The 12619-nt window shown below is 53.6% G+C and overlaps 6 protein-coding genes across 6 annotated transcripts; 3 read left to right on the forward strand and 3 right to left on the reverse strand.

Annotated features, from left to right (window-relative positions):
• Positions 1-971: 971 nt before the first annotated feature.
• Positions 972-2414, forward strand: CPAR01_07991 (TfdA family Taurine catabolism dioxygenase TauD; the record flags this gene model as incomplete). Its single annotated transcript, XM_060492260.1, has 1 exon — positions 972-2414. One exon carries the CDS (start codon positions 972-974, stop codon positions 2412-2414), a length of 1443 nt encoding a protein of 480 aa, XP_060348630.1.
• Positions 2415-2938: 524 nt separating this feature from the next.
• Positions 2939-4277, reverse strand: CPAR01_07992 (CS domain-containing protein; the record flags this gene model as incomplete). Its single annotated transcript, XM_060492261.1, has 2 exons — positions 2939-3448; positions 3510-4277. The coding sequence occupies 2 exons, from the start codon at positions 4275-4277 to the stop codon at positions 2939-2941; spliced, it is 1278 nt and encodes a 425-aa protein (XP_060348631.1).
• Positions 4278-5233: 956 nt separating this feature from the next.
• CPAR01_07993 (squalene/oxidosqualene cyclase) lies at positions 5234-7659 on the reverse strand (the record flags this gene model as incomplete). Its single annotated transcript, XM_060492262.1, has 3 exons — positions 5234-5551; positions 5603-7315; positions 7396-7659. The coding sequence occupies 3 exons, from the start codon at positions 7657-7659 to the stop codon at positions 5234-5236; spliced, it is 2295 nt and encodes a 764-aa protein (XP_060348632.1).
• Positions 7660-8418: 759 nt separating this feature from the next.
• Positions 8419-10061, forward strand: CPAR01_07994 (type IIB DNA topoisomerase; the record flags this gene model as incomplete). Its single annotated transcript, XM_060492263.1, has 5 exons — positions 8419-8963; positions 9021-9129; positions 9179-9262; positions 9311-9400; positions 9567-10061. Coding segments are annotated over 5 exons (1323 nt in total), but the record flags the coding sequence as incomplete, so codon positions are not given.
• Positions 10062-10314: 253 nt separating this feature from the next.
• On the forward strand, positions 10315-10956 carry CPAR01_07995 (uncharacterized protein; the record flags this gene model as incomplete). The annotated part of the gene is made up of 2 exons (XM_060492264.1): positions 10315-10510; positions 10571-10956. 2 exons carry the CDS (start codon positions 10315-10317, stop codon positions 10954-10956), a joined length of 582 nt encoding a protein of 193 aa, XP_060348634.1.
• A 687-nt stretch (positions 10957-11643) lies between these two features.
• Positions 11644-12461, reverse strand: CPAR01_07996 (uncharacterized protein; the record flags this gene model as incomplete). The annotated part of the gene is made up of 3 exons (XM_060492265.1): positions 11644-12071; positions 12133-12275; positions 12334-12461. The coding sequence occupies 3 exons, from the start codon at positions 12459-12461 to the stop codon at positions 11644-11646; spliced, it is 699 nt and encodes a 232-aa protein (XP_060348635.1).
• Between the last annotated feature and the right edge of the window lie 158 nt (positions 12462-12619).

The following is a 12619-nucleotide window of genomic DNA, read 5'->3' on the forward strand; positions in this document are numbered from 1 at the left end:
TGCGAGCAACCTAGAGTCATTATATTTGCATATAAGATTCATGTGAAAGGGCTAAGCTGCGCCCCTCGAGGTTCCAAGGTGCTGCCGGCGCCAATAATGGTCACGAGGGATGGTTCCGCGTGGGTCAACCGAACTATGCACGGCATGTGATATCTGGCTATCTCTGGATGCTAAAGCTGGGGCAAAGGCTATGAACATAGGATTCAGTTGCGATTGAGCTCAGGCTTGTCAGAGACCTTTGGTGAAAGCGTAAGGCACATTCTGTGCCGAAGAAGCAATCTTGCCCATCTGGATCACAGGCGGCAGAAATTCAAATCAATATTAGGTTGCGATGGCACATGGAATGGCATGTTTCAATGGAAAGTTGGAGGTTGAGATGGAAAAGATTAGATAAGATGGAAGACTCTTGGAAGACTTGCAGAATACGTACACAGTAAAATGCATGTGAAGAAGGTGCCCCTCAGTCAGGGTACAGTGTGGCATACAGTGACCAAGCTCCCCCGCCTTCCCCAGAAAAAGATGCCATCCGACCGAGGTTCGTCCCCTCGTTTCGGCCCCTTCCTGCCCTGCTGCTGCTGCCGCTGCTCCCCTAAACTCTGAGGTGGGAGCTTCCGTCCCGTCGTCAACGGAGGGTCGAGACCGGAGCTTACCCTTAGGGCAGTGACGAAGTGGGATTGGACCGGCCAACCTCCCCCCTTTAATCGGATCATTGTCCGCCCATCCAGTCTTTACTGTGCACTCGGAAAGTCGTACTTACATATTCTCTTACCTTACAGAGCCCCTCCCTCGGCTCTTGCGATACAACCAAGGTCGCGACGTCCCACCGAGCTGACCAACTCCAGCTGCGCGTCTCTTGCTGTTCTCCTCGTCGCGCGGCTTCCCAGTAGCTGCCACAACCTCCGTATTCTGTGTTTCTTGGTTCACAGAATACCCTCACTCGACAACGCTGCATTCCTCGCAAGACTTCGACTATGGTCTTGGCACGAACTCTCCGCCCCGCGGCGCGGGTGGTGCGCCTCCTCGAGCATGCGACAACGAGACCGATCATCCCCTCTCCTTTCCTCCGCCGGCGTGTCCTGCCTTCGACCTCCGCTAGTGTTCACACCACCTCTCCAAAGACCCAAGAAGCCGCGGCCCTGCGCCAGGAACCACAGGTCGAAGTGGCTGCAACGATACCCGACCCCGCGCTGCGGATAGACCCGAAGGCGCAAGCAGAACTAGAATTGGTTGAAGTTGCTATCCTACCGAGTCGCCAGGAGCTTCTTATCACCGGTCAATCTAATGGCCAAAAGCATACGAAACACATAGACGTGGCTTGGCTCCGAGACCGCTGTGGTTGCCCGCACTGCGTCAGCCCTTCCTCGGGCAACAAGTCCTTCTCCACCGCCGAAATTCCAAGCGGAATTGCCTTCGAGAGCGCAAAGGAGATGCCAAATGGCTCCTATGAGATCCGCTGGACAAACGACATCCCGCGAGCTGCCGACGTTGGCCACGTTTCCGTCTTTCCCGCCACCGGCCCCCAGAGTCTGGCGGGGTTGTTGACCGAACGGCCAGTCCTTTTCTTCCATCATGCCAGTGTGAAGAAGGCCCAGAGGTATATGTGGAATAAGGAAACCCTTCTTGATAAGCTTGAGAGGATCGACTATAAAGACTACATGGAGGGAGGCCCGGCTTTCAGGTCAACCGCCCTTTCGCTCGCCAAGATTGGGCTCGTTTTCCTCACCAATGTGCCTCAAACCGAAAAGGCCGTAGCTGATATAGCTCTGAAATTCGGCGCCGTCAAGGAGACATTTTATGGCCACACCTGGGACGTCATCTCTAAACCGGATGCTGAAAACGTTGCCTACACCTCCTCTTACCTAGGCCTACACTCGGACATGCTCTATCTCGACTCGCCGCCTCGCATTCAGCTCCTCCATTGCTTGGAGAACTCGTGCTCAGGGGGTGAGTCCATTTTCAGCGACGCCCTACATGCCGCCACCTGGCTCGAAAGATTCCAACCCGAGTCCTACTCTGCATTGGCCAAATATCCGGTTCCCTACCACTACGCCAAGAATGGTTTCTTCTACCGCCAAGCTCGGCCCGTCATCGCTGATAAAATTGGAGAAGACCGCGAGGTCTGGTGGTCCCCGCCTTTCCAGGCGCCTCTCCCAGGCACGCCCGATAAAGCAAGCTCTGAAACTTGGCAAGCCTGGATCAAGGGAGCGCGGATATTCCAAGAAACCCTGGAGCAAGAAGACAATATGTACCAGCACAGGCTCCAACCGGGCGAGTGCGTGCTATTCGATAACCGACGCGTTCTCCACGGTCGCCGTGCATTCGACACGGCAAGCGGGCGCCGCTGGCTTAAGGGTACATATGTCGCCGATGAAGATTTCAAAAGTGCTCTACGGCCGTTCCTCGAACCCATCTGAGGACGTGGAAGATGTTGGATCAGAAATCTAGAAAGCAACATGAACTTGGTTTGATGCGCTCGGTCAGTCGACATTATGTATGTACATATACCTTAGTCTGGTGCATTTTGGAGAGCCGGCATTGTGGTGCTGGTGTTTAAGTCATACAGCATGTGTACATGATGGAGTTACATGTCCAAATGGAGATCGTGGCAAGTCAATCGAGGAAATTGTGGTCGCTGGTCTTCAATAACCTACGTATCGTCCAGCAACTTACTTTTCGATCAACGAAGCCTAACGCCAGATTGAAGAGGAATGAAGAACTCGTGCTCTCTCCCTCTCATGATGCACTACTTTTTTGTCTGCGGAAAGGCAAATACCCAAAAATCACTGCCCAAACGCCCCGTCGTCAATGTCATATCATGATGTCCCTCGAACCATTCCTACTAGGAGATGCCAATGCCTCCTAATCCGTACCAGTGAACATGCGTTTCGCTACTTATCATATGAGCCTCGGTTGTGGTGCATTAGCCCACCTTGAGCACCTAAGACTCCCAGTTCTTAGCCTCGACACCTTCAGGAGGGACAGTCTCGACCTTGCGATTCTTGACGTCCTCCCAGTCGGTGCTGAGCGAGGTGCCGTTGCTCTCGGTGAAGGACTTCATCATGGCGCGCCGTGCCTCTGGCGTGGCGTCCTTGTACAGCGTCTTGAAGAACCCGTTGATATCGGAGCTATCGTCATCGTCGGCGCCTTCGAGCTTATCCCAGTTCTTGGGTCCGGACTTGGAAGAGGTCGGGTATGCGGGGCCAGAGGTCGCGGCGGCCTTGGGTTGCGCGGTTGCGATTGTAGTGGGCGATGGGTTGGGCTTGTTCGCTGCCGGAGCGGCGCTGTCGGCGGGACGTTGCAGTGTAGGCCACTTGACGGCCTCCGCCTTGTTGAGTTGAAACTCAATCTTGTTCGCGGTGACGGTGTGCTTCGAGCCAGCAGGGTCGATGCGGCCGTGGAGATAGATCGTGTAAGAGGGCTCATGGCCGGGAATGTGCGACATGCTGATCTGTTGGAAAGCTCTGTTAGCATCTGCCTGGTGCTTTGTGCTCATTTCAAGCAAGACATACCTCAGAATCACCATAGTCGACCTTGAAGTCGTCCTTGGGGATGTTCTTCGCAAAGACAGTGACTGTCAAAGTAGTACTGCTCTGGAAGAAGTCCACACGCACATCCTTCTTGGGCTGCGGCTTCGCGACCGCCTCCGCCTTGGCCACCTCAATCTCCTCCTTTGTAAACTCCTCCACCTCATCTGTATCAGGACCATCAAGCGAGACGTCAGGCGCAAACTTCACCGTCACCTTTCTCTTCTCATCGTCCCCCGCAAGCTTCTCCAGCCCGCCCAGGATCTGCAGCCGCAAAGCGCAAATGGAGTTCCAGATGGCCCCAAACTTACTCTGCGCCGGATCCTCCGTCTGCCGGACAGCCGTTATCTCGTCCTGCAGCGCCTTCCTAGTACCCTGCGCGAACCCCTTGTCGTCGACCTCGGGCGCCCTCAGCTCGGCCATGCTCTTGCCCTCGACCATGCGCTGGGCCCAGGTGGCGCAGGTATCCGCGTTGGCCAGCTCACCGAGACGGAAGTGGGCGACGGCGCGGCGGTACTGCGCGTCGGCCATGAAGGGGCGGTTGTTGCGGCCCGCGGCGGCGACTTGGGCGAGTTCGGCGTCGCGGAGGGCGCGGCGGAAGTCCTTTGTGCCGATGTAGGCCTTGGAGCGGCCGATGAGCCACTTGGGGGATTTGATGACCTTGATCGCCTTGGAGAGCTGGGTGATGGCGGTTTCCCAGTCTCTGTTGTCGACGGCGGTCATGCCGGCTGCGCCAGCTGTGTATTCGGACATTTTGGAATGTTTGCTTCGTTGGATGCTGGGGGAATGGGAGGTATTCGATGCGGACCGAAGTGAGCTTGGAAAGTCGAATGACTGCTGTGCCGTATTAATTCCTACACCGGTATTTATACCTACGACGATGTCTCAAAGAGAAGAAGCGTGGGTTGAAAGGAAACAGATAGCAACCCGTTTGCAGTGGAAGGGAGAAAAACAAACGGTCAGAGAACAAACGGTGATGCAGGAAAGGTAGCTGCAGGTCCAACAAGGTTCAGTCGGTGCTGCCTCCAGCTCGGAGGGGTCAGACTGTTCTGGAAGCTGTGGTGGGGCAGCCTCTCCACTTTCCGCCACCAAGTTCGGTCAGCATACCCTCACCGTCTGACTCACCGAAACTGGCTTGCTTCACCGAGAATATATATATATATATATATATTTCACGAAGCATCTCCTTGTTGGGGTAATTGCAGAAGCAGCGCATGTGTAATCTAGACAAGATTTGTTCAGGATATATATTGTAGTAATAGTTAGAAAAGACTATCTTGCAACAAGAAGTCGGGCTCGCCTTGAATATCCTACAGGAAAATGTCAACAAAAAGTCGAATGAAATGGTGACCACATGATGAATCGAAACATCGCCGCCTGAAACCCTCGGGAGCATCACCTCGGGAGTCACCCGGTCAAGCATCTCGACTCATGGTGATAGCCGAAGCGCTTTTGCTCCCTCTAGCATCCTGCCTCGTCCGACGCCCATTGCGCCTGTCCGTCCAGACGTCGTTGAATGCACCGCTATTGTACTGTCACCCAACTTGATCCGAGTCTTTGTAATCGTCGGGTACCCTAGTTCGCATTCTTGCAATTCCCAGAGTCTTTCGTCATTACCTCAATGCAGAAATCGTGTCTCATTAAAATTAATTATGTTCTACTTTTGATCAATGGCCATGTTCTAGAAGTGAAGGCAACGGTCTAGATCTCTACAAGTCCCCCTTGTCGCTAATGCCAGGGGTAATCTTCTCTTCTGGATATTTGCGGGCAAACATGCCAAGCGCCTTGATCGGGAACGTGAACTTGTAGTTGGGATACGCAATCGTGCAACTCTTGTTGAAAACGCCTTCCATCGTCTCCTGGAGCCATTCGCCATTGGCTTGCTGGCGATCCATGAGGAATTGGATACCCTTTCGAAGGGGCTCCATGTGGGGGTACTCAGCCTCCATCAGGCCGATCAGGGCCCAGGCGGTCTGCACTACTAGGGATCCTCTCGGGTGTTCGTGGTACTCCATTGTCTCGGAAGCCTTTCATCGTCAGTTCGGGTGCTTGGAATAATTGAATAGAGGCACACTTACTTTGTAGCTCTCGGACCATCCACCATCCTCTCTCTGCTTGGAGATGAAGAAGTCACAACCTCTTCTGGAGACTTTGCTGGTGCTGTAGGTGTCTCCTGCGAAGGCCAGACTCTCCAACGCAAACATACCCGCATAGGTGAAGCAGATACCCCAGCTTCCGTACCAAGAACCATCAATGTTCTGGTGGGAACGGATCCAGTTCACAGCACGCTTGACAAAGATGCGGATGTCATCCTTGCGGTAATCGGGCCAGTGCTTCTGGAAGAGCGACAAGACCGTGACGCAGGCAGTGGTGCATTCGGGGTAGTCGTACTCGATCATGATACGGCCAAAGACCTCGGCGGCATTGAGCAACTCCATGTACTCGCCCCCACGACGCTGTTCGTATGAGCCCACGCCTCCGGTCTCGTTTTGGTAAAGGAGAATGGAGTCGATGGCATCAAAAATACGCTGGTCATCGAGAAGCTGGGGGTAGCCCTCGGTCTTTTGCAGCAAGATGACGGCCTTGAGCGCCTCAGAAATGCAGTCACTGACAGCGTAGCCTTGTTCCCTGTTGCTGAAAGGCCAACCGCCCTTGCGCTGCTGGCGGTAGCACTTGTCCGAATCTTTGCAGTTTTCACGAATCTGCTGCCTGTCGAGGAAGCCGAGGGCCTTCTCCAGCATGGGGCGCCAACGGTCATCAGTCTCGAGACCAGCAGCGACGACTGACTGGATCATGAAGGCGGTGTCCCAGCATTGGACGCCGTTAGTACCGTTGCCCAGCATGCCCTCGGCATTGACCCATAGGGAGTCCATGATTCTGTCAGCGTGTCGACGGACGGTGTAAGCCCCTGGGCCGTCCCGAATGTAGCAGACAATGTGGTTCATGGGGCCATTGACTGGAGCCAGACCTAGGTAGTCCGTGTTGGCATCCTCCATGTCAACCAAGTCACTGGTCCAAGCTTCAGCTCTCTCCTTGATCCAGTTGGTTCGCAGATAGGGGTTCCAGATATTGACCAAGCACCAGTTCACTGTGTTGAGCAGCCAGGACTTGGGGTTGTAGTTGTCGACCTGTGCAATGCTGTTGCGGTTCGCCTTCCAGTTGATGGACGCCCAATTCTCGGGGAAGAGCTCCTTCTTGAGGTCGCGAATGACTTCAGTCTCTTCACAAGTCCAGCGCTTGGAGTATACGTATGACATTGGCAAGAAGACTTGGCGAATGTGAACCCACCACCGCCAAGGGGCAATGGGCACCCAGTCTGGCAGCAGCCAGATCTCGGGAGGAACAGGGTTGACAATCTCCCAGTCCACAACTCCCAGGACAGCGAGCCACCACTTGGCCCAGTGCGGCCCTTTCGTTGCGCCACCGAGCTCATGAAGTCTTGCTCTGGCCTTGACCATGATGGGCTCCTCAGCATCGACGCCAATGAGGCGCAAGGTGGTATAATTCATGGAGGTGCCAAAGACGGTACTGATACCTTCGGTATGGAGACCCCAGCCACCCAACTCAGGATGCGCGCGGGCGAAGAGATAGTTCTTGATTTCGGTTGCGAAGGCGGACGAGATGGGCGTCTTGGTGACATACCAGGCGATAACGGCACTTGGTAGTAGGAACATGGGACCGCCGTATTCGCAACCCCAGTCGCCGTAGGGAAGTTGAAGCCTTTCGACGAATTCGAGGCCATTGCGTGTCGCATCAAGTGGATTTTCGGGCTCGGGAAGGATTGGGAGGTCCTGTGTGTGCGGGAGACGTGTTAGCGAAGAACAGTGACATATCTGTCATTCAAAGTCGCAACAGTAAAAGGTGGACTGACGAGAGGAAGACCCAAGTAGTACTTGTCGGCGTAGGTCTGGGGCCAGTCCTTAGCGGCGTCGTCGCCCTCCAAGTATTTCCAGGTGTGTCGGCCGTCCTCGTCCTTCATCCTCCATTTTGTGCGATCGGTTTTGGCATCGATGCGGGGCTTCTTGGGCCATTCCTGCTCGGCGATGGCTTCTGCGACGCGCTTGCGAGACTGAACGGATTTGGCCCCAAGAGTACCATTGCCCGACGCGATGGATGGGGCTTTCTCGGCGACCATGGCAGGCGGTAATTGTCCTCTGTGTGACGGCGGTTGAAGTCGTCGTGGTGCAGAGGAGGAGCGATGTTGAGGGCCGCCTGGATCGAATTGGAGGGTGGTGGGATGGGATTCATGCACTTGTTAAATGGTGGCCCAGTCAGCTCCCAGAAGGCGGCGCCCCCTGCGCGTCTCTCTGTGGCGGTGTCCCTCCAACGACAGGAAGATGCATGTTCTCGGGAGAAACCCACCACATCCTCGTACGAGATCCCTGCTGGAAATCAGGATTTGATGGAGACGGAAACAGGGTAATCAGAGGTGTTAATAGTCCGTCTTGATCGACATTGTCAGTCCTTGGGCTCTCGAGGCATCGTTGATGGGCTGTCGCAGCTGACTTTGGCTCAAGATTGTTGGGGGCATTTCAGCTGTACTTCAGGTAAGTTGACGGGCGAAACGCAAATTCCCAGGCCATTTGACAGGTGCCAGGATGTCGCACAGTTCCAGACCAGCGCAAAATAAACTTCAGCGGCACCGGCTTTCGAGAGCCTAATACCAGGATAGCTTAGCTAAGCTGTTCATCACTCCATCTTCTGCTGATTAGGTAATGGCCCACCATCTCCCCATGCCGCACGGTGCTCTGCCCACTAGCGGTATCTCTCCCATCATTGGCCAATGGCTTTGAAGTGTGGAGCGCCTCCTTCGTCCGTTCCTGCAGCTCCCACCTCCAGCTTCTCTTGCACACCATCTTCTTCGTACCAACCCTCCAATAAACGATAATCCGCCAAAACCCTAGAGTCTGACCAAACTTTGCGGGCGCGTTCAGAGGATTTCAAGCGTTGCCAATTCAACTACATACAGACCCATTGCCTTGTCTTTGATTTGATGGACTTTGCTACACCCCCGTTGCTCAACGGCCGCCGAGAAGGCCAACTAACGCCACAGCTGTCTAATCCGAGTCAATCAAGCAACGTCGTGACCATCCCCGATCCGGATCCACATAGGAATGCCATCGGGCTCGCCATTGTGAAGTTGGAAGATATCCTGATATCTGCTCGAGAATCATTGCTACAGTCTCGAGAAATATCTATTCCCTTCAGGACCCGACCTTCCACAAACCAATCCACGAGCAACCATGGCCCATCTCGGACAACTCGATTAGCAGTTCGCTTCCCGGGCCGGACAGCAGAGGAAGCAACCAAGTTCAGTTCGTACTCGTGCTTGGTTGACGGTAATTTGTTCCTGACGTTCAGCCGATACAGCACGTATCATGCGCATCATGCAACTGTCCCTGAGCGCCCTGACGGAAGGCCGGCTAATTACCAAGAGGTGTGCGCTCCATGATCTGCCTCCTGATAGTGTTAAGTGCTGAGATCATGGTGGAACAGGAACATCTACTATCAGGACACCGATTTATTCAAAAGACAGTCCATCGTCGACAACCTCGTTGATGACCTTGCCTTTACGCTGGGCCTCGGGAGGGAGGACCTCGGTATAGTGAGTGACCCCTGTCTCTGATAGACGTAATCTTCTGACTGTTCCTCAGGTTGCCGCAAGTAAAGGCCTTGTGTCTGGGCCTATTGTTCTGCGTTCCAGGACTTCCGTAGTTGACGCTTCTTCAAGCGAGCACGTATGGAGCACCAAGACTCGACCACAGCTGTTGCTAATCAAGATCTAGGGGATCCTCATACCCTCAGCCAGGACTGTCTCCGAGATTGACTTTGGTCCAGCACAATGGGTCTTAGTCATCGAGAAAGAGGTTGGACTGGTTTGTTGTTGGCTGCAAAACGTTGCTGACTGGAACAGGCAACGTATCGGACACTGGCATCGGCGAGGTACTAGGAGACTTCAGCCTTTGGCTTGGGCATTCTTGTCACGGTCAGTAGACTTACCTACGGGAACAGCAGCACTACAACTTTCTGACATATCCATAGGGCAAAGGTTACCCAGATTTGAACACCAAGCAGTTCGTACACCTTCTGCACACAGCCAAACCTGAGCTTCCAATTTTCGCTCTTGTGGACTTCGACTGCTATGGTATTGCCATCATGCGCTGCTACAGCTACGGCACACGGGGACATGCACACGAAAAGGCAACGACTGTACCTAGCATGCAGTGGCTCGGCATAAAAAGCGACGATCTCGCATTCCGTCAGGATGCAACCCCTCGCCACGGGCCCGATATCAACGGCAGCCAAAGGCGGCCTTGTGCGAGCTTGTTCGACTCTACTAGCTCTCTTACGCTGCGAGATAGAACGCGCGCTATCAACACGATCAAGGAAATCGAAGAGGACGGCACCGAAAATGATCAAGATTGCCGACGAGAACTACAGGTGATGCTGTTTCTCGGCATCAAGGCAGAGATCCAAGCTGTGGACAATGCAGGAGACATGTCGAGATGGCTCGATGAGCACTTGGGAACTTTCTGATCTGTCGCATTCGCGCATGTGCGTTTCTGAGGTTGTCTTTGGAGTCTCGTTTCGATTTAGGTGCTGGCTTGACGTTTGCTTTTGGACTGGCACAGGGTGAACAGTGATGTCCGTTGAAGAGGAAGAGGAGCCGTGCGGAGTGCGCACACGAGCTTCTAACACTGTACCTCCACACACATCACCCGAAAATTTCTACCTCACTTTCAAGACTCATTTTAGGTCCTCAGACAGCATTTACAAAACCTCACCGAAAATGGCACCCAAACTCTCAGAAGAGGAGATTGACGATCTCATTTACTTTTCAAGGGCCGGCGAGCTCGCTGATCTCGAAGAAACCCTCAAGTCCCTGTCGGAGCGCGAAGGCGCTACCGTAGGCGAGATCATCACCGCCGCCAAGGATGAGGGCAAGTCAACCTGCCTGCACATGGCCGCCGGTAATGGTCACCTCGGTAAGTTATTGCCTCATTTGCGCTTAAAACTTTCAGCATTTGAGCTAATTTGTTGTACAGATATCGTGAAGTCCCTCGTCACAGCCTTTGACAGCCGTCCTGCAGAGGAGAAGAAGGCGTACGTCGACGCCGGCAACGAGTTTGGCAACACAGGTCTGCACTGGGCGTGCTTGGGCGGCCACCTTGAGGCAGTCAAGTACCTCGTCAGCCATGGCGCTTCCCCTGCGGTGGCTAACGACAAGGATCAAATTCCTCTCGATTCGGCGCTTTTCAACGACAAGCGAGAGGTCGCGGACTGGTTCTTGGCGCAATCTGAGAAAATGGAGGGCGGAAACCAGGAGGAAGGGCTGAGCGGTGCTGCGTCTGGCATTGAGATTGAGGATGATGGTGCCGTTGAGGAAGACAAGGGCAAGGATAAGGCTGGCGAGAGCAGCAAGAGTTCATAGATGGGATCTGGCTTATGAGTTAAAGACAAAAAATCAAATGAGTGAACGACTATTGACGACGCCCGAGCGGGCTCTTTTGCTGTGCTGTGATTGTAGGCTATCTGAGGAATTTACTACACTTTTTTCTACTCGCAACAGCAAGCGAGTTGAATTGACATGGACTGTATCGAGTTGCAAGGGTCATCCGCGACACTCGTGGCTCAACCATTCACAAAGGCATATCAAGCTCGCGACAATATTATAGGATTCCAAGACAACTCCTTCTTTGACACTGTTCGCGGCACCTGCTAGTCATTGATGCCCGTTTTATATTAGCAATTGAGTATTAAATCATTTGATGCTGGGTCCCCTTAATGTTCAGGAATCTAGAATCGGATTTCTTGAGTGCCTATCTGATGCTAGGCCAAGTTGTCAACATACGCGGCATTCTCCATGTTTGCTTGCATGCGGGTTATATGACAGCTATCTACCCATAAGTATATGTTGAATGAGTGAAAGAAGAAGAGTTGTTAACAAGATCCTGGAATCAAATGACAAGATAAAAGAAAAGCTAATGAAAGAATAGGAACTGCCTACGGATGTTCCGCACTCCTATTCAGAGACGCAAAGGAAAAAGGGGGAACATCCCAACTATACTCTCCCAAAATGCTACTTCAGTAGCCATACGTCTCCTGAGTTCTCGACCACCTAAAGAGCCCGCTTCTCAAGCCCACACTTCTTCAGACAGTCCTCAACCTCCAACACAAGGTTCTTCGGAATAGCCTGGCGCACCCGATCAATATCCTCCCCAGCAATGCTCGACCCGAACGAAGTCTCAATCATGACGTCGCTCAGCGCAAACAGCTGCGCCGCCACCATGGCGGTGCCGCCCTCGTCCGAGGTGAAGGACACGACGGCCGAGGCCGGGGTACACTCGGGGTTCACTTGGGTGTGGAAGGATCCCTGGGGAAAGACGGTCATTTGGTTGGGGCCCAGGTCGGCACGGATGACGCGCTGCTTGCCGGAGGCGTCGAGGACGCCGGCTTCGGGGACCATTTCGGTGATGAGGCGGCCCGAGGTTACGACGAGGAGTTCGGAGGCGCGGGGGTGGAGGTGGAGGAAGGACATTGCGCAGGCTGTTTGTGTGTTGTTAGCTTGTCTTTTCCCAACGTTTTGAGGTTGTATCTTTGGTCGTACCGGGTAGGGAGGCGACGGCTATGCTGCCGCCTAGGCCGGTCACAGCTGGGAAGGTTTGGCGGTTGGCGAGGGCGACTTGGGATTTGTTGAAGTCGTAGATGAAGTCTTCGTCCTTGGTGAGGAGACGGTATCGGGCTGCGCCGCTAGTAATGTGTTAGCAGCTAATTTCAGTACCAGTGTAAGTTAAGAATTTTCACACACCTGTCCGCGAGTTGAAGTTGAGCAGTCAAGCTGAGACCCGTGGCCGACTCGTTGTCTCTGCGATGAGGAGCAGCCATGGCGAGTGAGGACAGGGCCATGGCGGCGAGGGGGAAGTTTGTGATTAGCATTTTGATGTTTGTAAGTTTCAGTGATATGAGGATAATGAGTATTGAAGCAGTTGCTTTGATTGTAGTTGATTTTGTGACGAGTCGGTTGATCCAAACCAATTCACTTGGGTATCATGATGGCTTTTATGTGAAGATATTGGCAAATTCAACGGAGCATC

Source organism: Colletotrichum paranaense (assembly GCF_030867605.1).
Source record: "Colletotrichum paranaense strain IMI 384185 chromosome Unknown Scaffold_6.1, whole genome shotgun sequence".
Taxonomy (NCBI): domain Eukaryota; kingdom Fungi; phylum Ascomycota; class Sordariomycetes; order Glomerellales; family Glomerellaceae; genus Colletotrichum; species Colletotrichum paranaense.